General features: G+C 33.7%; 1 protein-coding gene across 3 annotated transcripts in view; it reads right to left on the minus strand.

Moving 5' to 3' along the window:
- 5-HT2A (5-hydroxytryptamine receptor 2A) overlaps positions 1 to 25967 on the minus strand; it is a 171376-nt gene that overhangs the window by 98650 nt on the left and 46759 nt on the right. For all 3 annotated transcript variants that reach the window (XM_044394780.2, XM_070217193.1, XM_044394779.2), the window contains exon 2: positions 20737 to 21838. In XM_044394780.2, the coding sequence (XP_044250715.1) occupies positions 20737 to 21760 (1024 nt within the window). In that variant the 5' untranslated portion in view covers positions 21761 to 21838. The remainder of the gene's footprint in view (positions 1 to 20736; positions 21839 to 25967) is intronic.

Below are 25967 nucleotides of genomic sequence, written 5' to 3' on the forward strand. Positions count from 1 at the left end.
AAGGTGTGCTTTTGCACCTGGGTACCTAAATAAAATTGACTAAGGTCAGCATTGCCTAATTTTGGGGACGACAGCCGATTTATTTTCTTACCCAATATGGTATAACCCACGATTATTAATAACTTTTCTAATCTTTGACTGGCTGGCACTTTGAATTAACTTTTTGACTTTGCTCGAGATATGCACGTCTGCCTTGGCTGGCGTTAGAATTAGAAAAGACCGATACTCGCGTGTCAGAACCTCATGTAACCAAAATTTCCCCAAATTTCGAAAAAGATCGCCATTTTTGTCTGCCAACCCACGGTACTCTCATGTAATTTGATTCCAGAATTTCTCTTGAGTGCAACCTTTTTGAGCTGAGCTTGGCAGCGATTCATTCTCTTTGGTAACCCAAGTGGGACAAAAAAAAATTAAAGTCTGCTTCTAGGCTTATTTATTTTGGTGGACAAAAGAGCGACAAGGTACATTACAGTTTTCGTCGACTTCTCAACATAGCACTCACGCAAAAAAACAGAAGTGGAATAACAGACCTTTTCCTCAGCCATGGGACTGGGAATGGGCGTTTAATGTGGGGAAATAAGTAGACGCTAAACACCAGAAGACAAATAGGACGTCTCACAGTGGCGCCTTTTGACTTTTTTTTGGTAATAAATCATAACTTTTGAACCAGTGAAGATAATTGAATTTTGTAAACGGCAAATGATAGATAATTGATCCACCTTTCAAATTATTGCTTGAGACAGGGAGTGGGCGTGGCAGAGGCGTACTTACAAATCGGCAAAGTCAGAATTTAAAAACAAATCCATTTTTTTCCGACAAAAAAAACTTTTTTTAAAAAGTTTTTGTTTTTTTTAGTATCTTTTTTCATGTTGTAATTTTTAAAACTTATTAAAAAAAAATAAATAAAAAATTGGAATTTAAAAAAAAAATTTTTTTTTTTTTAAAAATTACGTTTTGTTTAGTTTATTTTTTTATGTTTTAATTTTTAAAAACTAAAAAAAAAAAAAAAAATAAATAAAAGTTTTTTTAAAAACTTTTTTTATATTTCATGTTTTTTGAAATAATGGTCACAATTTAGTAAACTTGGTAAATCCAATAGACCTAACATTTCTGGACTATAATTACTAGATTCTAACTCTGTGACAAGGTTGTGATTCCATGACCTTAAAATACAGTTTGGACTCGCACATACTAAATTCAATGCTTAGGCAGCGTAAGTTGTTTTGAGCTGGCAAAAGTGGCTATTTTCGTTTCTGAATAACTTTTAAACGTGATTTTTTACAGTAACATGATGTATACCAAAATTTAAGGACTCTCAAGGGCTATACAGTTTGAAGTTTTAAAGGAAATCGTTGAAACCGTTTTTGAGAAAACTAAAAAAGGCTAAAAAAAAGTTTACAAAAAATTTGTTTTGTGCATATCTTTTTAAATATTACATTTACACAAATTACATACAGGAGGCGCTTAAAGCATTTTAAAATACCTTTCAAACGAGATACAGCACAAGTCTGTAGCTTCAGTAGTTTAGAAGTTACGGCCTTCCGTATTTTAGCTATTTATAGCTGTTTTTCCGCTAAACTAGCGGGTTTTTCCAAAAGTGGTAGAGCTAAAGTTTCTTATATCGAGCTGTTGCACATCATATCAAATTTTCAGGACTTTAACACAATGTTTTGGACAAATCTTTCACAAGGTTGCGCCATATGCAATTTCTGGGACCATGACTTTTTTACCTTTTTTGGCTCTTAAAACCGCGGACGCAGGCGGACGCAGCTACAACTTTCGTAATATCAAGAAGAAAGTCCAAATAACGTTTTACGGAAGTATAAAAAAAATAGTATTAAAAATTTTTTTTTTATTTTCCATCAAAGTTGAAAAATATGGAAAAAATGGACGTTTCGCAAATAACTCATAACTAAGAGATGCGCATGGCAAACTGCAATATGTTTTACTTTTTTTACTCTTAACTAACACACCAATCCGTGGAAAAAAGAAGCAAAGCGATTCGATACCTAGTTTTTAAGAAAAACCCCCCGGAAGTGCGAAAAATTACCTAAAAACTGTGTGTTTTTTTTAAGTGAAAAATTGTTCAACTTTGAAAATTCATATCTTTTACAAAAATTTTTTGATTTGAAAAAGGGTTACATATTTGTAATAGTGGATCAATTACCTGTCGATTGGTATGGGTCACAACTTTCTAGGACAAAGTCGAAAAAGTGATTTATTGCACGTTTTTTGGCCCAAGGCGCCACTGTGCGTCTGCTAAACAAAAGTGACAAAAAATTGTGATGCGCACTTAATTTGTAGTTTTAGTAACTTTTGTTAATAATTTATTGGAAAATTGCAACTTGCGACTATGTCTGCGTTTGAGAATTTGTTTAAGAATTGTTAGAAAGACTTTTAAATAATTATGTCTCCATAAAATAATTTAAACGATAACTAAACACTATGAAATGAAAATCAGCTGTAATGGTGATAATAGGGGAGAGGTCTGTAGGTTGAGACGGTCTGTAAGTTGAGACACTCAATTTTCTCAAAACTTATCCAAAATTGTTTTCATTTTTTTTGTAGTCCTTTTTAGTGACAAAACTTTTGGGGAAAACATTATAAGCCAGGCTCTAGCCAGATTAAAGCTGTGAGAGTCGTATACCATTTTTCACCAAAAAAGTTGTTGTCTACTTTTTTCAAAATTCCATTTAAAATTAATAACGTCCTTAAATTAACTTGGTAAGAGATTTAAAACATTAGTATATTAACTGTTAACTAATTAAAAAAAGAATCAGCTTAATGTGACAGTCAGAACAAAAGTTATTAACAGGGACCGTAAATAACAGTTATTTGTGATTTTTATTTTAAACAGGGTTCGTAACATATCCCTCAAAATCTGTCATTTTGTTAAAATAAAAAAATGTCACAATTAAATGAGGAGTAACCAAGCAGGGCTGATAAATATTTTTCTGATAAAAATCCCAACTGCTTTATGCTGCTTTCTCCTCAAAACATTTCCCTCATTTTTGACATTTTGTGAGGGAAAAATAAAGGAAAATAAAAACAAAAAAAGGCTTCTAAAACCAAGTTCGATTACTTTAAGTTCTAGACAAGCAAGACAAAACAAGTTCTAGACTTTATTATACATTTCATATGTTTGTCCCTTCGTCAAACTCAACATTTTTAAGCACTTCAGAATTTAGTCTTAAAATCAAAATATTTTCTAAAGATTTTTGGCTCAGCCGAGTCCTTAGCCGGGTAAATATATGGGGCAGAGAACTGAATGCTCTCTCGACAGATACCTGGGTCGCCGGGACAGACAAAGCTACTTCAGCAACTTTTCCAATTATTGGGTTCGTAACCAATAAGTCCAATATTCTAGAACATTCCCGTCGATCTCCATTTGATCTCCGTATTGAAAATTAGATATCTGGGTTTCAATTAAGCGGTCATTATTTTGACTGAAGAGGTTCGGGTCGCATTTTAAAATGTTGAACCTGGAACTTGATGAAGTTTCTGGAAATTCCTCCGTTGTTGAACTTTCGGCATCACTTTTGGTATTCATTAAATTGTTATAAATAGACAGCAATTTTTTCTGAGAGTAAAACTTTAATTACTTAAATTACTTACATTTGTTATTACTAACTTACAGTGGCAATCCTTTTTTGTTCTTCGTTTAAAAATTTGGATCCTTTATAGGAAAATCTGGGGTCTAAATAAATGGCTTAAATAAATGCGTCATTATCTAATAAAATCGTCTTCCTTTTTGATAAGGATGATTGTAATTTTTTAGCCAAGTTAAAATCATTTCCGAGCTTGTTAAGATGAGCTTTGCAAAAAAGCCATTCTCGGTAAAAATCGCCAAAAACCATTTCAGTAGACTGCAACATTGTAGTGCATTCAGCAATTGGTTTGAATGAAAAATAAAATTCGTCTACGAAGTCCCAGTTGATTGAATAAATACGTGGATCTATTCTTGTTCTAGCTAATTTCAACGACTTTATCATATTGTATGTTGAACTCCAACGAGTGTTTTTGTCCAGAATAGGAAGAGGCTCGTTCTGCCTACGGAAATCGGTTCGAAGTTATTTAACTTGTTTTCTGCATTCATCCAAATTTTCTTCAATTGTTTTGATCATATCCCAAGAAGCTAATTGTAGTGTATGTGCAGCGCAATGTACCACGCTTAAAGAACTTTTTAAATTTTTTTCTATGTCCAGAAAGTTATCACAGTTTTCCTCATCTAACAAGCCAGCTTCTTCAAATTCTTTTAAAATTTTGGCGGTTTTTACGACGTTGGCACCGTTGTCTGTTGTCATTGAATAAATGTTATTAATATTAATTTCGAACTTTTTTAAACAATTAATTATTTCTGTTTTCAAGTATTCTGCAGTGTGACGTCCTTCCAGTTGAATCATGCCAATGGTGTATACAATTACTTTAAATTCGTCTAATAACTGAATATTTACTCCCATAATACTCCGGTCATTTTTTGATGCAATATCCATTTTCAGGCAAACCATTTTACTTTTAATATGTCCGACAATACATTCTTTAACCTTCTTTGCTGCTTGAGATATATGTATACATATGCTTCTTGAATTAAAAGGGCAGACATAGGCATCAGACCAAGGCTGTAAAATGTTTTGAAATGCTGCGTTATCAAAAATTCGAAATGGCATTCCGGCAGAGGCCACTAATTTTGTAATATTGATAAGATACTCATTTTTAGTTGATTTTAGTACAGCCGAAGTAAGTTTCCGTGGTTTTTTTAAAGATCCCTTTAACTGCAAAACTACATTGAAATAAGTTCTCCTTCTGAAAAATTGTAATACTCACTCGGTCATTACTTTCTGCTTCGTTATATTCTACTTCATGTTGTAACTTAAAATGCCTTTTTATATTACCTGAATGGTTTGACATCGATTTATTGCAGTAAACGCATGTTACTACTTTTGGATCGTCCGTTAATTCTACCACAGACTGTGAATCAAATTCCTTATTTCGTCCCATTATATCAGTTGTCGTTGCTTTAACATTATTTTCAATGATCAATTCATCACTCGTGAGGGATATTTTTTTTCCTCATTTTTTTCATCATTTTATTTTCCTCACTCATGATAAATTATTTTCGATCAGTGAGCGATATGTATTTGAATGAGCAAAGATGACAATTTGTTTGTATCGTGATTGATATTTATTTATTTTCATCACAGTCGGCTTGTTTTTGAGGGATATTTAAAATGAGTGATATTTACGAATTTGCTGAATTTCAATATTTGCTTTCCAGATTTGTTGAAATTCATATACTTTGTGGACAAGAGTTAAAAGAACGTTATTTTTGACGTTTAAAACCAAATATCACAGTAGTCTTTTTAAAATAAAAATCACAAATAACTGTTATTCACGGTCCCTGGTTATTAATTTTTTCCCGAAACATCCCATTTTGTGTAAGTTGAGACACTTTGAGCGTGTAAGTCGAGATACCCGTTTTTCTTACAAAAAGGACTTAGGCCAACAGAGGTCGCTTTCTGCCTAGTACATTTCTTTGATATTAGGGCAAAAGTGAATGTTTAAAGAGCCTTTTGATTTTAATTGTTATTTGGTCTAAGTTCTTAAAAAATGGATGGGAAATAATTTAGGACGAACTAAAATTGATTACATTAACATAAATAAATAGTTCCTTATAGTTTGGAGTACTTTTTGTGTGAGTATTATTGACTTTTAAAAGTGTCTCAACTTACAGACCTCTTTTTCAAAATGTCGGTTTTTGGGACTTTTCAAAAAAAATAATTTTCCAGTTTTCCCTAAGGAAAAAAACTATATTTTTTTATTTTTTATTAAGCTAATAGACTAACCTTTCGATCAGTACCAAATGCGTAAAGTTTCATAAGTTAATGTCGAAATGGCAGATTAAAAGCAAAAGGTGTCCCAACCTACAGACCTCTCCCCTACCGAAAGACACACCATTCGAAAGGCATGAGAAAAATAAAAGGCCTGCACACCAAGCTAAAACAAGAGAGAACGTTTTAGTCGGGTTGGTGTCCCGACTAACTAATACCAGTCACTCGGCTAAAGGGAGTGCGAGGGGGATGGATATATACAATTTTTTTGATTGGGTATAACTTTTTAATGAATGGTCCGATTTGAAAAAGGTCTTCTACATTTCGATAGGTATAAATATTCACAACAAAATTGCATTTGTATACCCGTTACTCGCAGAGTAAAAGGGTATATTGTATTCGTGCAAAAGTATGTAACAGCTAGAAGGAAGCGTTTCCGACCACATAAAGTATATATATTCTTGATCAGGGTCACTAGCCGAGTCGATCTAGCTATGTCCGTCTGTCCGTCTGTCTGTATAACCGCTGAGATCTTGGAAACTACAAAAGCTAGAAGGTTCAGTTTTTTTACACACATTCTTCGGCTTCCAACGCAGCGCAAGTTTATTTCAGCCACGCGCCACGAGGGGGCTAACGCTATGTGAAATCAAAATTTTATATATTTATTCATTCCTGATTGGCTTCCTCCAAAGGCGAACAGTTTCCCAGGTTTACAAGTGCGCTTCAAAAACTTAAAAATCTTAAAACAAACACTTATAAAAAATATAAAACATCGTTTAAGCCATCCTATTTTTCAATGTTATTAACAGTCATTGCTATTCTATGTATTTAAATCGTTGTAAATTTGAATTTACAAATGATCCGAAGCAGTTTTATAACTTTTTTAACGCCAAGCGTAAGTCATCAGCTTTGCCTTTATCGGTTCGTTTTAACTCCATTAATGGAGGCATCGACAGATTCTGAAATTGCTGATTTATTTACCGACTTTTTCCACACAACTTATAGCTCCTCTTCATGGTCAAAATCAAACTTGCTAATCCCTGAAATAGGGCAAATTGCATTTTCCCCCTTTAATTACCGAAAGTTATCTCTTAAAGGGTTTAGAAACAACAAGGCCAACGTATTCTCCCAGTCCAGATGGACTCCCTGGGTGTTTGCTTTAGTTTTGTGCTTCAACCATTTGTAAACCGATTCTTAAACTTTTTCATTTATCATTTCATCATCAGTTTTTACATGATGCTTAGCTTTGTCTATTATGTAATGATATAGGGTCAGGTTTCAACGTACAGTCGGATATTGATTGTTTTTAGGGGTGTTGTGACCACAACCTTTTAAATTTGAATTGCCTTAAATGCAACGTTATGACTTTTTATACACACAATAAAATTTGCTTGGTAACATTGACCAACAAAGATAGTTACGTAACTATTAAAAGATTTACGTGTATTTTGTTTTTGCTTTGGGTTTGTGTCTTTGCTAATTGTGTGTATTTTGTTGTTGTGAAATGAATATTTACTTAGTAGAATTGACAATTTTGCTGGTTGGGGCCTGTTTGACAATTATTACAGTTGATTTTACCAAGTTTTTTTTTTGTGTGTAGGGGTACTCCTAAGATTATTAGTTATTCTCTTCAAAATACACCACTCGACCGTATATATTAAATTAACAATTTAGGTGTTCTTCTCGACCCAAAACTTAAATTTGACTGCCACATAATGGCCACTGTCAATAAATGTAGCTATGAGTGTTCTTGGGTTTATAAAGCGTTGGTCAAAAGAATTTGATGACCCTTATACAACCAGATTATTGTTTACCTCCCTTGTCCGTCATATATAGGAATATTGTTCTTCAGTTTGGAGACAACAATATCAAGCGCACATCGACCGTATTGAGTTGGTACAACAAAAATTTCTTCTATTTGCACTTCGTAATAAATCTGGGATCAAAACGTAAGGCTACCTTCCTACCGGAGTAGATTACTCTTGCTTAACTTACTTACACTTGAAAACCGTAGAATAATGCTTGGTACTATTTTTTTGCAAAATCTTATAAGAGGTGATGTTGATTCTGTAGAACTGGTAAAACGTTTAACTTTTAATGTTCCCGTTAGACCAATAACCAAAAAATATCACCTTCTTAATTTGCCTCGAATCACATCGATGTACTCTGCACGAGCCCTTTCGCGCTCTATGTAATAATTATGATAATCATTTAATTTGCATTTCAACACTGGTAAAAAAAACGCATAGTAAAATCAAATATTTTTTTAATTGATTTCATTTACTACTTTTCATAGTTAAATCAAATAAATAAATCATTGATTTTAATAAAAAGCATATTTAAACCTTCGTTCAAATATAAAAATAATTAAATCGAAGGGAATTATATTTGAAACGATAATACTGATGTTGAAACCCAAAGTCGCAATAGTAGTTTTTATAATTATAAATAGTTAGTTATATACATAGTATAATTAATGTATTTTTATGATCCGATTAAATACTTTTGCAGCTTATCCGGAATATAAACCATTTATTTTGAATAAAATGTTTATTTTACGTAATTATTTTGAAAGTCAAGATTCAAATAATATTAAATTAAATTTCCATAAAATGTATAAGTGAAAAGTAGCATTTTTAGTTTTAAAAAGTTATATGTGTTATGGATCGTGTTAACTTTACATTTAAATTGAACTTATCCACTCGCGCGTAACATGGTGCGATGGATCAATGGGTAAGGCATCTACCTCTGATGCGAGAGGACCCCGGTTCGAAACCCGTCTCAGGCAGAGTGAGTAAAAAGTTTTTAAGAAGCATATTTAACATTTCCTTAACATTTCTTAAAGCAATATTATATTAAAAAAGTTTAAAGATTACTAATTAATAAAAAAAAAAAAATAAGTTGTGGTGTCAGCGGGACTTGAACCTGGTACTCCCGAGCACAAAATAGTATCAGAACCTAGCCCTTGACCTTTGAGCCATGCCCATATTATTTCCTATCGCGGCAGAATGCTCTTTTAAGTTCACAATAATATTTTTGATTGTACTGACAATAAATAACTCCATTCTCAAAATTAAGGTAAATATTTTAGGCGCTCATGCGAAAAAAAAAACAAATTTGTAAATTATAATTCCAAGCAGGGACCGTAAATAATCATTATTAATTTTTTTTTTAATAAAAAAATCATGGTCAAAGAACAATCCTAGAAAAAAAAGAACTATACCAGTACACTTTTTAAGCACCATAGTTTCAATATCCGGTTTAATTTTTATTTTTCCAATTTTTATTTAAAACTCGAAGGATAATCGTTATTTTTTGAGTTTTTTATAAAACTCTAAAAGTAATGATTATTTTTTGAGTTTTATTTCAACTCTAGAAATAATGATTATTTTTTGAGTATTATTTTCCGCTTGACAAATAACGCTTACTTTTTGATTTTTATTTTCTGATTGAAAAATAAAACTTATTCCTTGAGTTTTATTTTTTGATCAGAAAATAAAACTCGAAGTCTAATTTCTTTGAATTCAAGAGGTTAGGCTGTGAAAGTGGTTAGCAAATATACTAAGTAGACCACGGCCAACAAATTAAGGATATTTTTAAGTTTGTACAATTACCGGGGACCGCCAAAAACAAAGACAAAGTTCTCGTCTTAAGCAAGTAGAGCAAAACATTAAGTAACGCTGCAGTCGTGTGCCAAATTAAAATGGGCATCTAAGAGCGATCCAAGCGGTCGGTAGTGACACCGCAGACCATGCAAGGCATCTAAACATGGTTACTTAAAGAAATCTAATATTCTTCCTAATGCCAACACACAAAAAGAAGCTAAGGTGATTCACTGTTCTTAAATGTTTCTAAAGAATTCGCGGTTTGTATTCTTATATGATAAAGAATATTAGGTGTTGCCGATAAACTCTTAAATCCAGAGATAAACACAAACATAAACAAAAAATCGCAAATTTTTAAATAGATGATGGCCATGTAGCTAAATACTGGTAAAATGGCGTCACCAAAGACGCTTTATTATATGATATAAAAAGCGCAAATTCTGTAAAAGAATCTTTTTTTCAACATCGATTACACTGTGCAGCATTTTTAGCGTTTTTTAAATTTACCTAAACTGCGTTTTCCGAAAAGTTCCCCGACGCAAGGATTCTTAGCAAAAGGACCTCAAAGTTCGAAAAATGCTGAAATTGGCCAACTTTCCAGAAATCTCAGAGGCAAACGGATGCATAGTTTGATTCGATGTATAAGTTTTTTAAAAGATACACTCTTTATCTTTCGAACTCCATACTTAGAATAATTTTGTTAAGGCAGAAACAAATTCTAGAAAACATAGTCAAAAAACATAAAAGTATACAGCTGCGGTCAAAATAGTAGTAGTGTTGCCGCCCTGGTTATTTAAAAGTTTGTTGTTGTAATTGATCTTTTCCTGGTAATATTGTATTGATTATAATTTTACTATTAGACTAATTGGATAAAAAAAGTTACAACATCAAACATTTAAAAACACAGGGCGGCAACACTACTACTATTTTGACCGCAGCTGTATGTTTTTAAGTTTTTTGACTATGTTTTCTGGAATTTTTTTCTTTTTTAAAAATAAATCCTAAAATTATTAAATTACACTATGCAGCATCAAAAATTAACCTCGATGAATGCTATATTTTTGGATTCGTTACGAATTCCCAAGTTAAACTGCGTTTTCCAAAAAGTTCCCCGACGCAAGGATTCTTAGCAAAAGGACCTCAAAGTTCGAAAAATGCTGAAATTGACCAACTTTGCGGAACTCTCAGAGGCAAATGGATGCATGGCTTGGTTCGAAGTTAAAGTTTTTTAAAAGATACACCCTTTATCTTTCAAACCCCATACATAAAATAATTTTAGGATTTTTTTTAAGGCAGAAATAAATTCCAAAAAACATAGTCGAAAAACTGAAAAACATACAGCTGCGGTCAAAATAGTAGCAGTGTTGCCGCCTTGTGTTTTTAAAAGTTTCATGTTGTAATTTTTTCTTATCCAATTAGTCTAATAGTAAAATTATAATCAATACAATATTACCAGGAAAAGATCAATTACAACAACAAACTTTTAAATACACAGGGCGGCAACACTACTACCATTTTGACCGCAGCTGTATACTTTTATGTTTTTTGACTATGTTTTCTAGAATTTGTTTCTGCCTTAAAAAAAATCTTAAAAATTTTTTAAGTATGGGGTTTAAAAGATAAAGGGTGTATCTTTTAAAAAACTTTAACATCGAATCAAACCATGCATCCATTTGCCTCTGAGAGCTCCGCAAAGTTGGCCAATTTCAGCATTTTTCGAACTTTGAGGTCCTTTTGCTAAGAATCCTTGCGTCGGGGAACTTTTTGGAAAACGCAGTTTAACTTGGGAATTCGTAACGAATCCAAAAATATAGCATCCATCGAGGTAAATTTAAAAAGCACTAAAAATGCTGCACAGTGTTATTAATTATATTTTCAAAAGTAGATGATGTCTATAATCTTACCACCCTGGGTCAGTCATTCTTAAAGTTGGCCACCTTTCTGCTTTTCGAACGCATAACACCTGATTTGGCTTCATTATATGTAAGTTTTAGGCAGAGAATTTTTTCTTGGTTTTTGGCGTTTTCCGGTTATTGTATAAAATTAAAAGTGCCCTTAATGTGTTGGCCGTGGTCTACTTAGTACATTTGCTAACCGCTTTTAAAGCCAAACCTCTTAAATTAAGAAATTGGACTTCGAGTTTTATTTTCTGATCAAAAAATAAAACTCTGATCAAAAAATAAAACTCAAGGAATAAGTTTTATTTTTCAATCAGAAAATAAAAATCAAAAAGTAAGCGTTATTTGTCAAGCGGAAAATAATTCTCAAAAAATAATCATTATTTCTAGAGTTGAAATACAACTCAAAAAATAATCATTACTTTTAGAGTTTTACAAAAAACTCAAAAAATAACGATTAATAAATAAACTCAAAAAATAATCATTAAAGATTGAGTTTTTGGATAAAACTTATAATCATTACGGTCCCTGATTCCAAGATTCTGGGTGAAAAAAAGAGTCAAATCAAATACAACAAGAAAGGAAGCTAGCTTCGGCCAGCCGAAACTTATATACCCTTGCAGATAATTCCAATTAATTTAAAAATTGCAAAAATGTCAAATTTCCTATTATTTCTCATTAATTTTGCGTTCGTTTCAATGGCAGCTATATGATATAGTAGTTCGATTTTAATAAAATTAAAATTGAAATTCGAAAATATTTAAAAAGAGTTATATCCTAGAGTAGAAGTGAATACAATAAAAACCAACGAAGCAATAATTTATTTCCTATTATATTCCCATTTATTTTCCGATCGTTCCTATGGCAGCTATATGATATAGTCGTTCGATTATGAAAAAATTTTATTCGAAATTCAGAATTAGAAGGACAGTATGAAAACCAATTTTCAAAGCTATTGGACATTTCGCTGAGGAGTAATCGTCTGCAATCCAAAAATGTATTTAAGCTTATATCTGACCAACGGAAACGCTTAACTGAAAATTAGTGATGAGAAATCAAAGGGATAAGAAATAGGTCCTCGCTAAAAAAGCTTGGCATTTTTAAGACTTTTTAAAAGTGCAGAAAACCGCGATTAAAATTTTCAAAAAAAATTTTGAACACTTTCAAGTTCTGGCAACTTCACTAATTTTTTACAGCTCCTGTGTCTTTCAACCATTGAATTAATAAAAAAAAATCATAATTTTATAGGTGGTGCAACAGTGTCAAAGAAAGGAAAAACTAGATTTCAAGTAGTTTTGTGGGACGTTTTCTACAACCCGGCCACCCCAGTTTTTTTTTTTTAAGTTTTTGAAGTGCACAGTACCAACTTGATTGCAAAGCACATTGCTTCCAATATTTATTCTCACACCTATTTTGGCACTATCATCACTCTTTTGCCGTATTTTGGCGTTAGAAAGAAAACACGAAATCAATTTTATCTTTCGAGCAGAAAGCACGATTTGCATAATTCAAAAGCAGAAATATCTGTATTTTCATGGCCGATTACGGGATAAAAAAATATTGCTTTCAGACCATAGATGTCCATAGATGTTCAGACCATTTTTTAAGTCCAAAAGTAGGATTTCGGCCAATCATGATTCAAAATTTTTAAAAATCGCTGGGGGCCGTTTTCCCTGGGTAAGTCTGCTATGCCTTTTGTTCGACGTTTTGTTCGACAAAGATAGAAACGATTCTATCTTGCCTGTGCTCGCGAAAATGTTCGTTGAGCAAGTTCGACTGTGGATGGCCTGCTTAAAGCTGATAACGGCGTTTTTGCGAGTAAGCTAAAACGTCCTAACCGAAATTAACTTTCCACCAATGCTGTTAAAGTGTTTTGGCCGGATTTAATCAGTTTATATTTATACATTATTTATTTTTACTGTGGGAGTGAAGCTTCGCAAGGGTTTGTTTGGCTCCTGACATAGGACCCCTGTATGATGATAAATGCACGCTAAATTTATGCGAACGTTTGATCTGTTTTCGATACATTGCATTTATTTCTGGCCAGAATGAAAAGGTTAGTGGTTTTTTCTTTGCTTAGGTGTTTTCTGTGTCATCACTATAGACGGCAGTCCATATAGTGACAAAGCGCACCACGAGAGTGTGCGAAGGTGACTACTATTATATAGCCGCAAAATTGAAAATCTGCTGTGATAGTCCGATCGTAATGAGTAATACACCAATCGAAAGGTATTGCAAAAACTTAAAACTTGCATACCAAGACGTTAAGAAAATCAATTGGCTTGGGAGAGAGAGCGGTGAAAGTGAAAAACTGCAAATTTCGAAATTTGGAGCTGTTGGGGCCGGTTGGGATAAATGAAATAAATACCCGTCGAATAAGGGGTCATATGATAAAATCCGACGCTCCGTTCAAAAGTTATCGCCAAAATAAGATTTTCTTCGTCTTCCCAAAATGAAAATTTAATTCTGTTTGTCAGTTTGTCCAAAACATGTTTTTTATGTTTTGAAAATTTGATATGACGTTCATCACATCGATATAAAAAACTTTTGTTCTACCACTTTTGGAAAAAACTCGCTAGTTTAGCGGGAAAACAGCTATAAATACCTTAAATTCGGAAAGCCGTAACTTCTATACTACTGAAGCTACAGACTTGTGCTGCATCTCGTTTGAAAGGTATTTTGATATAAAATGATACCTAAAATTTATTCATTCGGCACGCTACAACAGAAAGCTTTCGTGTAGATATTAAATATTTGCTAAAGCGGGCAGAACGAGTAAATTTTAGGTAGCGTACTTATTTAGTCGCTTCTAAAATCATTTTTCGTCACAAAAGTTGATATCAGAACTTTTGTACGTTGAAGGTGCGATCGTCACTAGTTTTTTACCTCGTTAAGAGGTGTTTTTATTTGATATGTACATTAGGGCGGTTTTTTATAAGGAATTTTTATCTCACCCTTTTAAACACAAGATATTTGTGCAAAATAACTTAAACTAAAATCCAAAAAATTTTAAACTAGGTCTAAGAGCTTGCGCAATGGTCTCAAAGTTTCCAAAAAAATTACTCATACGGCAAGTAAACCAGTATGAGTTTTGGGTAGGCAAATCTTTTCCCATGTCTACACTTGTCAAATATTTGATTTCGTTCATAATCGTTAATAAAATGGAGAGCACCTTTTTTTGGTTGGAAAGCTAAATTTCAATTTTGATGAAGAAGAAACTTTGCCGTCAAAGAGGACCGTACTTTGCTCTACAGGACAGTTCCTCTGAAACAAAGTTTCTTATCTGAAAGTGCTCAGCTTGTTGCAAAAATGCTGGTTAGCGTATGGGAGAGCAAGGAAATTCGAGTACGTCCCTTGACGAATAACGCGACTTAACAAGAAAAGACAGACGGACATGGCTTGATCGACTCTCCTGGTGATGCTGATCAAGAATATATTGTCGGAAATCATTCCTTCATTGCGTTGCAAACTTTTGACTGAAATTATAATACCCTGTACCCTATAATGCAGGGATATAACAAAATAAATAAATTTATGAATTTTCGGTATAATTATATACTGCTTTGTTTGTCTGTTTGTATGAAGGATTCAATAAATGTAGATCTAGACGATTTTGTTGAATAATAGTCCACGTAATTCATTAGACTACGAAAACAAACTAAAGTAAAAATGTAGGTTTCGACTTGGGATCTAAAATTGTTATAAAACCCTAGCAAGTGTTTTTTTTGGCCACGATACGTACATTAAGATTTTTAAAAATATCTAAATAGCTTTTTATCCACATATTCTGCATATAGTTTGGGGGCGATAAATAAAAATAAATATTTGTTTGATTTGTGGTGCGACTCCCTTAAATATTGGAACTTATATTGCCATAGCGATTTTATTTTTCTTTTGCCGTTTGTAAAGGTGACAAGGTTACCTTTATGTTTAGACTCAATAAGTAATGACAAGTCTACGCCATCTATATGAAATTAAAATATTTGATCAAGGGCAACAATTCGTATGAGTGATAAACTTAAAGGTCAATGCGCAAGCACTAAATCGCATTTTTTTATACTTTTTCTTTTTGGTATGTCTTAAATGCACCAATGCGCAAACTATAAGGGGGTGAGAGTAGGACCTTAGAATTTTTCATACAAAAAAAAACCACCCTAATGTACATATAGCCGCAGAATTGAAAATCTGCTGTGATGGTCCGATCATAATGAATGATACACCAATCGAAAGGTATCGCAAAAACTAACGGGATTGCATACCAAGACTTTAAGAAAATCAATTGGCTTGGGAGAGAGAAAGTAAAAAAGTGGGGGAGTAATGCCCCCACGCAATGTTTTAGTTGTTTTTCCACTGAAAATACCCGTCGAATGAGGGGTCATATGATAAAATCCGACGCTCCGTTCAAGAGTTATAGCCAAAAGATTTTCTTCTTCTTCCCAAAATGAAAATTTAATTCTGTTTGTGAGTTTGTTGTCTGTCCCAAAACGTTGGTTTAAGGTCTTGGAAATTCTATATGGTGTTAAACAGCTCAATATAAGAAACATTAGTTGTACCACTTTTAGAAAAACTCGCTAGTTTAGCGGGAAAACAGCTATAAATAGAAAAATTTCGTAAGCCCATAACTTGCGAAATACTTAAGCTACAGACTTTCGATATACATGTACATGTTATATGTACCTCATATTAAAGGTATTTTGAAGTACAATAAATGCCTTCCTAACACTATTTATACCCCATATTAAAGGTATTTTGAAGTACAATAAATGCCTTCCTAACACTATTTATACCCCATATTAAAGGTATTTTGAAGTACAATAAATGCCTTCCTAACACTATTTATGTATATGCAATAGTTAAAAACTTATGCACAAACCCATTTTTTTTGTAAACTTTATTTTTAACTTTTTTTATTTTTCTCAAAAACGGCTTAAACGGTTTTCTTTAAAACTTTTAACTGTATAGCCCCTGAGATTCCTTAAATTTTGGTATATATCACATTATTGTAAAAACTCACGTTTAAAAGTTATTAAGAAACGAAAATAGCCACTTTTGGTAGCTCAGAACAACTAACGCTTCCTGAGCATTGAATTTTGTGCGGGGGTGTCCAAACTGTATTTTAGGGTCATGGAATCAGTTAATTTGCATTTAACAGTACTTGGGTTGAGCTCAGAGAAGCTGGGTCGGGTAAAATTAAAATTTCAAATTTTGAATATGGGAATCGTTTGTCCACCGTTTGTCCACGTTTGACCACCTTTTAGTTTTTTTTGTCCACGTCCAGTTTCGAAAATATGGGATTTCGAAAATTTTCGAAAATCAAAAATTTGAAATTTTTGAATTTTTTTGCATGGAATCGTTTGTCCACCGTTTGTCCACGATTGACCACCCTTTAGAATTTTAAAAAAGTCAAAACTTTGGAAGATATACGACTTTTTCGTTTTCACTGAATTTCAAAAAAATTAAAAGTTGAAATTTTCAAAATTTTTTGCATGGAATCGTTTGTCCACCGTTTGTCCACGATTGACCACCCTTTAGAATTTTGAAAAACTCAAAACTTTGGAAGATATACGACTTTTAAGTTTTCACTGAATTTCGAAAAAATTAAAAGTTGAATTTTTCAAAATTTTTTGCATGGAATCGTTTGTCCACTGTTTGTCCACGATTGTTTGTCCACGTTTCCATAAAATTTTTAATTTTTAATTTTTTCGAGATTCAGTGAAAACTTAAAAGTCGTATATCTTCCAAAGTTTTGACTTTTTCAAAATTCTAAAGGGTGGTCAATCGTGGACAAACGGTGGACAAACGATTCCATGCAAAAAATTTTGAAAATTTCAACTTTTAATTTTTTTGAAATTCAGTGAAAACGAAAAAGTCGTATATCTTCCAAAGTTTTGACTTTTTTAAAATTCTAAAGGGTGGTCAAACGTGGACAAACGGTGGACAAACGATTCCCATATTCAAAATTTGAAATTTTAATTTTACCCGACCCAGCTTCTCTGAGCTCTTGGGTTGGTGTCCCGACTATAATCGTAGCTCAGCTAAAGGGAGTGCGAGGGAGATAGATATATAAATTTTGATTGCGTATAACTTTTTAATGAATGGTCCGATTTACAAAAATGTTTTCTACATTTCGATAGGTATAAATATACACAACAAAATTGCATTTATACTTCTCGGAAATCTTTAAAGATGTGGGCGCAGGACCCATTTTAAAATCGTTAGTGGGCGATTGTGGACGTTAGAGGGGGCGTGGCGCTCGGCTAAAATAAACTTGCGCTGCGTAGGAAGCCAAAGAATATGTGTGGGAAATCTCAACCTTCTAGCTTTTGTAGTTTCTGAGATCTCAGAGTTCATACAGACGGACAGACGGACATGGCTAGATCGACTCGGCTAGTGCCCCTGATCAAGAATATATATACTTTATGGGGTCGGAAATGCTTCCTTCTAGCTGTTACATACTTTTGCACGAATCTAATATACCCTTTTACTCTACGAGTAACGGGTATAACTATTCGTCATTACACTTTCTAAAATTTTCTCATTCGGCGCGCTGCAATAAATAAGACTGTGAGGAGCAAAGAAGAAAAAGGCTGGAATAGTTTGCTAAGGCGGGTCGAATCAGAAAATTTTAGAAAGTGTATGTAATGACGAATGTAATAATACAAATCACAAATGTGATTTGGTGATATCAGAACTTTTGTATCCTGAAGGTGCGATCGTCCCTAGTTTTTTACCTCGTTAAGAGGTGTTTTTATTTGATATGCAAATTAGTCGAGCTTTTGATCGCAATGAGACGGTGTTAAATATTGTTATATAAAAGATGTCGAGCAGAGCTGGAGCTGTAGATATTAAAATTATGTAGCCTATAAGCCATATTTCAAAAAAACAGTATTTAATCTTTTACTAAGCCAATAGTCTTTCCCTTTTACCTCCCAAAAACTCAACTAATGCTTGTTCGGATCTTATTTCGACTGTTAATACCGATGAAAACCATACTCTTTAAAGAGTCTGGAATAGGTAGTTCCTTATTTCCTTAAAGACTACAGAATACCTTACGTTTATACTGTAGAGTATTGGTATAAAAATAAGTGGAAGGGAGTATAAAATCTTTATTCAAACATCAACAAGCAGAGTCACGCGTTTGTCATTCTAGTTTATAGCTACTGCCACTTTGGCTTCGGTTGCAGAGAGAAAAAAAGTAGCATTGCAATGCACTCACAAGAGTATCTCAAAAATGTTAATATTTGATTAAAGAAAAATTGTTTGAATCAGGGACCGTAAATAACACTGTGCAACATTTTTAGGGTTATAAAATGTAACCGCAATTCTGATTTCATTGGCGGAAAGAACTCATCGAAATAAGCTAACACCCATTTGGGTTTCTCTGGCTTAGCTCGCGTTTACCTATTATAGCGAGTTTTACATACAAAATTTATTTGTAACGGCCATATCTTGTGAACCGATTAAAATTTTACTATCAAGTCTTCAGTGATTATATAGCTATGAACCCAAGGAACTAAATTGACAAATGACTCTTGCGAAGACGTACACCTAGCGCGTTAAAAATCGAAAAATTAGGCAAATTTGTTTTTTAACGCGCTAGGTGCACTAGGTGCTAAGTGCGCAAGAGTCATTTGTCAATTTAGTTCCTTGGGTTCATAGCTACATAATCACTGAAGACTTGATAGTGAAATTTTAATCGGTTCAGAAGATATGGCCGTTACAAATAAATTTTGTATGTAAAACTTTAACTCGCTATAAAAGGTAAACGCGAGCTAAGCCAGAGAAGCCCAAATGGGTTTTAGCTTATTTCGATGAGTTTTTTCCGCCCATGAAATCAGAATTGTGGTTACATTTTTCATGTTGCACTGTGTAATCATTATTTGAGATTTTTATTTAAAAAAGACTACTGTGATATTATGTTTTCGTCAAAAATAACGTTATTTTTACTCTTGTCCACAAAGTATATGCATGTCAAAAAATCTGGGAAGCAAATGAACTGTTATTTGTTCATGTCTTTAAAGTGCATAACAACCAATTATATTGTTGATTAAAACATGTTCAAATCTCAGTAGGCCTTTTAAAATAAAAATCTCAAATAATGATTATTTACGGTCCCTGGTTTGAATTAGTAATTGGAATGTTATTTTTTGAATTTTGTTGTTATTAAGGAAAGTATAACATTTAATTGTGGCAAATACTTCCACTTGATACATACAGCTTGTGTTTATTTTTCCCAGTGCAGTACTGCTGCATTTGCTGTGAGGGTAATTGAGCCAAAGCGGAAGCAGCCAACGAGGCTAACAACTCATGACAATGGGCAAGGCAAATGGGCGGCGAAGAGGGCTGGAGATGAGCAGAGGCAAGAGGAAATGGCGTCGAAATAATTCATGTGCAAATGCATTAGTCGCTGAGTTGCATTGCCACTCAATGGCTGAAGTACACTCGAAGAAGCCAAGTGAAAGATAAAAAGTTTGCTTAAGGGAAGTCGGAATAAAGGCATGTGTTTTAAAGGAATATAGATAAAAGGGACTGTCTTCGCAGGTACATTATTGTAATTAAAAAATCTTCACAGTAGTTAAACCCCTTATAAGACAACGTTAAGGCTCATTCCACGTGAAACGTGACAGGTCAATTAAGGTAAAATCTCAGAAATGATCGAAACTTTTTTTTTCGATAGATGATTGAAATATAAGTATGGTTTTATTTTATCTCTTACCGTTTATTCTTAAAATTTTTTTTTTTAGAATAAGGCATTTTTTTTAGTTTATGCAGCACTTGAGACTTGTTTGAGTTATTTTAATATCTGGTATGCAACTTTGGGACATCTTAATATCATTCAGAAAAATATTTAAAAAGATTTTTAAATTAAGTATTTTTTAAGAGAATTTAAAATTAAAAAAATTCTGTACGTCGGATTAAAAAAATTATCCTCATATTGCTTCATCAATTCTTCAGAAAGTGGTAAGTAAAGACAACGATTTTTGTTTAGCAACTTTGCATCGAGCAACAACAACGCAACGTCTAAGAAAGGGAAATTAATATCTCTCTACGGCTATTCCGGTTTAGATTCTCTTAAAAATTACTTAATTTAAAAATTAAAAATTTTTTTAAATATTTTTCTGAAAGATATTAAGATGTTCTACAAAGTTGCATACCAGATATTAAAATACCTCAAACGAGTCTCAAGTGCTGCATAAATTAAAAAAATAAGTTTAATTCTAATTAAAAATAAACGGTAAGAGATAAAACAAAAAACAAAAACCCATCCTTATATTTCAATCCTCTATCGAAAAAAAAAGTTTCTATCATTTCTGATATTTTACCTTAATTGGCCTGTCACGTTTCACGTGGAATGAGAAAGTGATTAATCATTTTCAGAATCCGTTGAGCCTTAATCTCACTTACCCAAGAAAGCTGGTATGGCACCCATGGGCATCACAAACAGACTGACCAGAAGATCAGCTATAGCAAGGGAGAATAGAAAGTAGTTGGTGACGTTCTGAAGCTTCCGGTCCAAGGCCACTGCCAGGCAGACTAGGATGTTGCCCAAGCCCCCCGCAAAGATGAAGAACACTACGAACAGGAATAGCCAATCGTAGCCAGTGGGACTGTAGTCCAGGAGGCTCTTCGTAACCCCGATATCGGGCAATGTCCCTGCAGTGGAGGCGACTGTTGTGGTCAAGGCTGTGTAGTTGGACAGAATCATGTCCAAACTGGTGCTGGTGGCATTCACGATGCTCGAGGTGTCGTTGCCGGGTTCCATTAGCTCGCTTAGGTTGAGGAAGGACCAGAGGCTGCCGTGCTCGTTGCCCAGTTCGATTTGATACGCTTCCAGTAGACTGTCGTTCAAGGGGGGCTCCTCCACACTTTCCAGCTCCCGAAATGGCTCCCTCTGATGCTGCTGCAAATGACAGAGGAATAGTTCCTGGGCCAGCCCCAGATCGCATTGCAGTAAATCCCCTCCATCCTCGCAGCTCGAACTATCTCTAAGTATATCACTCGAATTATCACTGAGGGCCCGGTTGATTGCCAGTCGAAATTGCTCATACGCCCCGTACGGCACTTGATACAGTCGCGCCTTCAGCCTCAACGTGCAGCTTTCAGACAATGGACTCTCCCCATCGCATCTATAGAAAGCCGATTGCTCCGCTCTATCGAATGCCTGCCTGGCACACTGGAATGTGTGGCTGCTGCCGTTGATGAGGATGTTGCTGGTGGGCAGGATGTGGTTGCTGTTGCTGTTAGTGTTGCCGCTTTCGCAGTCAATAAACGGCTGCCAGACCTCAGGCCCAGCCGCCTCTTCCAGTCGACAATTGAAGTGTCGCTGGGTGAATGTTGCTGCTGTGTCTGCTGCATATGCGGTTGCATTGGCTGCTGTTGCTGATGTTGTTGTCGTTGGTCCGTGACCAGAGTGGCTTTGCATCTCCATTTCATTCTAAAGCTGTGTGGCCCCTCCACGACAACAACAACTCGAAAAAGTCGCTATTGTTGAGTGCAAAGTAATTGGCTGCAACAAGAAATGGGAACGGTTAGTTGGATATCTATAACTCATTTTATTCGAGTTAATGTAAAAGGCTATTTGATTAACATCCATTGACTGTTAATTTTTGGGAAACAAGCTTTTGCCTAAGCAATAAATTTCAATTTTCTTAAATGATATCAGTTCCTAAATTCTTTGGAAAAAAAATCGTTCCAAATCAGAAATAATGCAGCGGCTCTTCAAATTTTACACACAATCGATTGGTTAAGTTGAGCAATTTAATATTAACTCGTCCCCTATTCAACCTAACAAAAAGTCGTGAAAAACAGAAAATTGTATATGAAAAAGAGATTAAAATTTTTGTTTTATATGAAGTTTTTAGTAGTATTTTCCTTGGACGACTTTTTGGGTAATGCAATGTAAAAGCAAAGAGTATACATTATACAGAGGGCGCATAACTCTGATAATTCTGTTCACACTGTTGTCGGCAAGGGGAAAAGGGGAATGAGCTTGTTCTATTTTTAGGTTTCGTTTATTGAATACACAATGCATAAGTGTAAGTGGGCTTTGTGTGCATGTGTGCGAGAACGTGGCGACACATTTTGGACCAAATTTCATTTTTGTCATTTTGATAATCGAGGGCCAACAACTTTTAAAAGTCGAAAAGGGTTTTCTGCCACAACATCCAACTCGGTCTACGGTCGTGCTGGCTAAAGCGTTGATCAGCGATGTTGATGCGTGTTCGATCCCCGCAAAGGGCAGACGTTTTCTAATATTGTTTTTTTTTTTGTCTCGAAATATATTTATTTTATTTTATTATTTTAGTTAATTAAGCTTTAAAGCTACAAAATAATTCATGAATATTACAAAGCTTAATTTCTAAAATATATGTAATATATTTAATATTTTTTTAAGATCTATCTATTTACTAATAGTGTTACCCTTTGATGATCAATACTATTATAAGTTTTATAACTGTTATAAGTTTTATTTTAAAAACAAGAAAGGAAGCTAGCTTCGGCCAGCCGAAGCTTATATACCCTTGCAGATCATTCCTATTAATTAACAAATCGCAAAAATGTTCAATTTTCTAATATTTCTCATTAATTTTCCGATCGTTCCTATGGCAGCTATATGATATAGTCGTCCGATTTTGATCAAATTAAAATTGAAATTCGGAAATATTTAAAAAGAGTCATATCCTAGAGTAGAAGATAATACAATAAAAACCAAAGAAGCTAGAATTTATTTCCTATTACTTTTCCATTAATTTTCCGATCGTTCCTATGGCAGCTATATGATATAGTCGTCCGATTTTGATTAAATTAAAATTGAAATTCGGAAATATTTAAAAAGAGTCATATCCTAGAGTAGAAGATAATACAATAAAAACCAAAGAAGCTTGAATTTATTTCCTATTACTTTTCCATTAATTTTTCGATCGTTCCTATGGCAGCTATATGATATAGTAGTCCGATTTTTTAAATAATTAATTCGAAATTCAGAAATATTTAAAAAATAACATCCCCAAAAGTAGAAGGTTATATTTCAAAAAACACCGAAGCTAGAATTTTTTAAAGTTTTTTTTTTTCCGATTGTTCCTATGGGAGCTATAAGATATAGTTGTCCGATCCGGTCGGCTCCGACATATATACTACCTGCAATAGAAAGAAGACTTTTGCGAAAGTTTTGTCCCGATAGCTCAAAAACTGAGAGACTAGTTTGCGTAGAAACAGACAGACGGACAGACGGACAGACGGACGGACAGACGGACAGACGGACATGGCTAGATCGACTCGTCTTGTGATGCTGATCAAGAATATATATACTTTATGGGGTCGGAAACGTCTCCTTCACTGCGTTGCAAACTTCTGACTGAAATCATAATACCCTCTGCAAGGGTATAATCACACTTTAACAGTTATTTTCTGATTTGTAAAGTAAAACTCAAAGAATAACTGTTATTTTTTGAGTTTTATAATAAAAGTTATTCGTCGTGATCAAAAATAAAACTCAAACTTGATTTTTGGCGATTTTGTGGGCAAAATAAATTTTAAAAATAAATAGTTATAAAATATGTTTTTTAATAAATTATTAGTAAGTTATATAAAACATGATCAGCATGTTTTTATACCCTTGCAGAGGGTATTATGATTTCAGTCAGAAGTTTGCAACGCAGTGAAGGAGACGTTTCCGACCCCATAAAGTATATATATTCTTGATCAGCATCACTAGACGAGTCGATCTAGCCATGTCCGTCTGTCCGTCTGTCCGTCTGTCCGTCTGTCCGTCCGTCTGTCCGTCTGTCCGTCTGTCCGTCTGTCCGTCTGTCTGTTTCTACGCAAACTAGTCTCTCAGTTTTTGAGCTATCGGGATAAAACTTTCGCAAAAGTCTTCTTTCTATTGCAGGTAGTATATATGTCGGAGCCGACCGGATCGGACAACTATATCTTATAGCTCCCATAGGAACAATCGGAAAAAAAAAACTTTAAAAAATTCTAGCTTCGGTGTTTTTTGAAATATTACCTTCTACTTTTGGGGATGTTATTTTTTAAATATTTCTGAATTTCGAATAAATTTTTTAAAAAATCGGACTACTATATCATATAGCTGCCATAGGAACGATCGGAAAATTAATGGAAAAGTAATAGGAAATAAATTCAAGCTTCTTTGGTTTTTATTGTATTATCTTCTACTCTAGGATATGACTCTTTTTAAATATTTCCGAATTTCAAATTTAATTTAATCAAAATCGGACGACTATATCATATAGCTGCCATAGGAACGATCGGAAAATTAATGGAAAAGTAATAGGAAATAAATTCTAGCTTCTTTGGTTTTTATTGTATTATCTTCTACTCTAGGATATGACTCTTTTTAAATATTTTCGAATTTCAATTTTAATTTGATCAAAATCGGACGACTATATCATATAGCTGCCATAGGAACGATCGGAAAATTAATGAGAAATATTAGAAAATTGAACATTTTTGCGATTTGTTAATTAATAGGAATGATCTGCAAGGGTATATAAGCTTCGGCTGGCCGAAGCTAGCTTCCTTTCTTGTTTTTTAATTATTTCATTTTTCAAAACTGTCAAGGGAATAACTGTTATTCATAAAAATTACGGATTTGTAAACTACAATGGCTAATAATAATAGTGGTGTATTTAAACAAATTTTTTGACCCCTCTAAGTCCGTGATTTTTTTTTTGTAAGAAAAATTTACAATAACAGTTATTTTCGGTCCCTGATCAATAGTAATTACAAAATAGAAAAAAAAAACAAAACAAAATTAAAAATGCTCCTAAAAAACAATACAAAAACACAAAAAAAAATAATAAATACTCTTAAGCTAGGAACACACGATTCAAAAAATTTGCAGCAAATTAGTTTGCAGCAATTTGCAGCAATCATCTTGCCGTTTGTTAAATTTAAAGTAGGTTAAAGCCTTTAAATCGAATGGGAAATCGGAGTTTGAACCCTACTTTAAATTTAACAGGAGGACGAGAAAACGACCCCAATAAAAAAAGTTTGCCCTCGCAAGAAATCGAAATTCTACAGCGAGATTCGATCCCCGTACCGCTTAGATTGGTAGTCAGATGTCTTATCCACTAGGCCAAATGGCAAACAGTGCCGCGGCCGACTAGATTCCAACTAGAATCGAGCACCGCTAGAACCCGCCATACGACAGACTTTTTTATATGGGAAATCCTCTTTATGTATGCATACTCTTTGGTAAAAGCTACTCTTACGCAGTACGTAAACTTCTAGGGATTCCTGCGCAAAATTAAAAAATCGCCATTAACAACTAACAAGTGTCTGGAGACCAATTGTTTAAAAATGTTGTAACATTTTAAAATTTGATTTTGATTTGTCTCTTAATACCCAACGAAGTAAATAATAAACAAGAAAGAAAGCTAGCTTCGGCCAGCCGAAGCTTATATACCCTTGCAGATCGTTCCTATTAACTTACAAATCGCAAAAATTTTAAATTTCGTATTATTTTAATATTCTTTTTCTATCCTTCCCTATTGCAGCTATATAATATAGTCGTCCGATTTTTGTTAAGTTTAATTCAAAACTCTGAAATATTAAAAACAAGAAAGGAAGCTAGCTTCGGCAAGCCGAAGCTTATATACCCTTGCAGATCATTC

Source organism: Drosophila takahashii, chromosome 3R (genome assembly GCF_030179915.1).
Source record: "Drosophila takahashii strain IR98-3 E-12201 chromosome 3R, DtakHiC1v2, whole genome shotgun sequence".
Classification (NCBI taxonomy): Eukaryota; Metazoa; Arthropoda; class Insecta; order Diptera; family Drosophilidae; genus Drosophila; species Drosophila takahashii.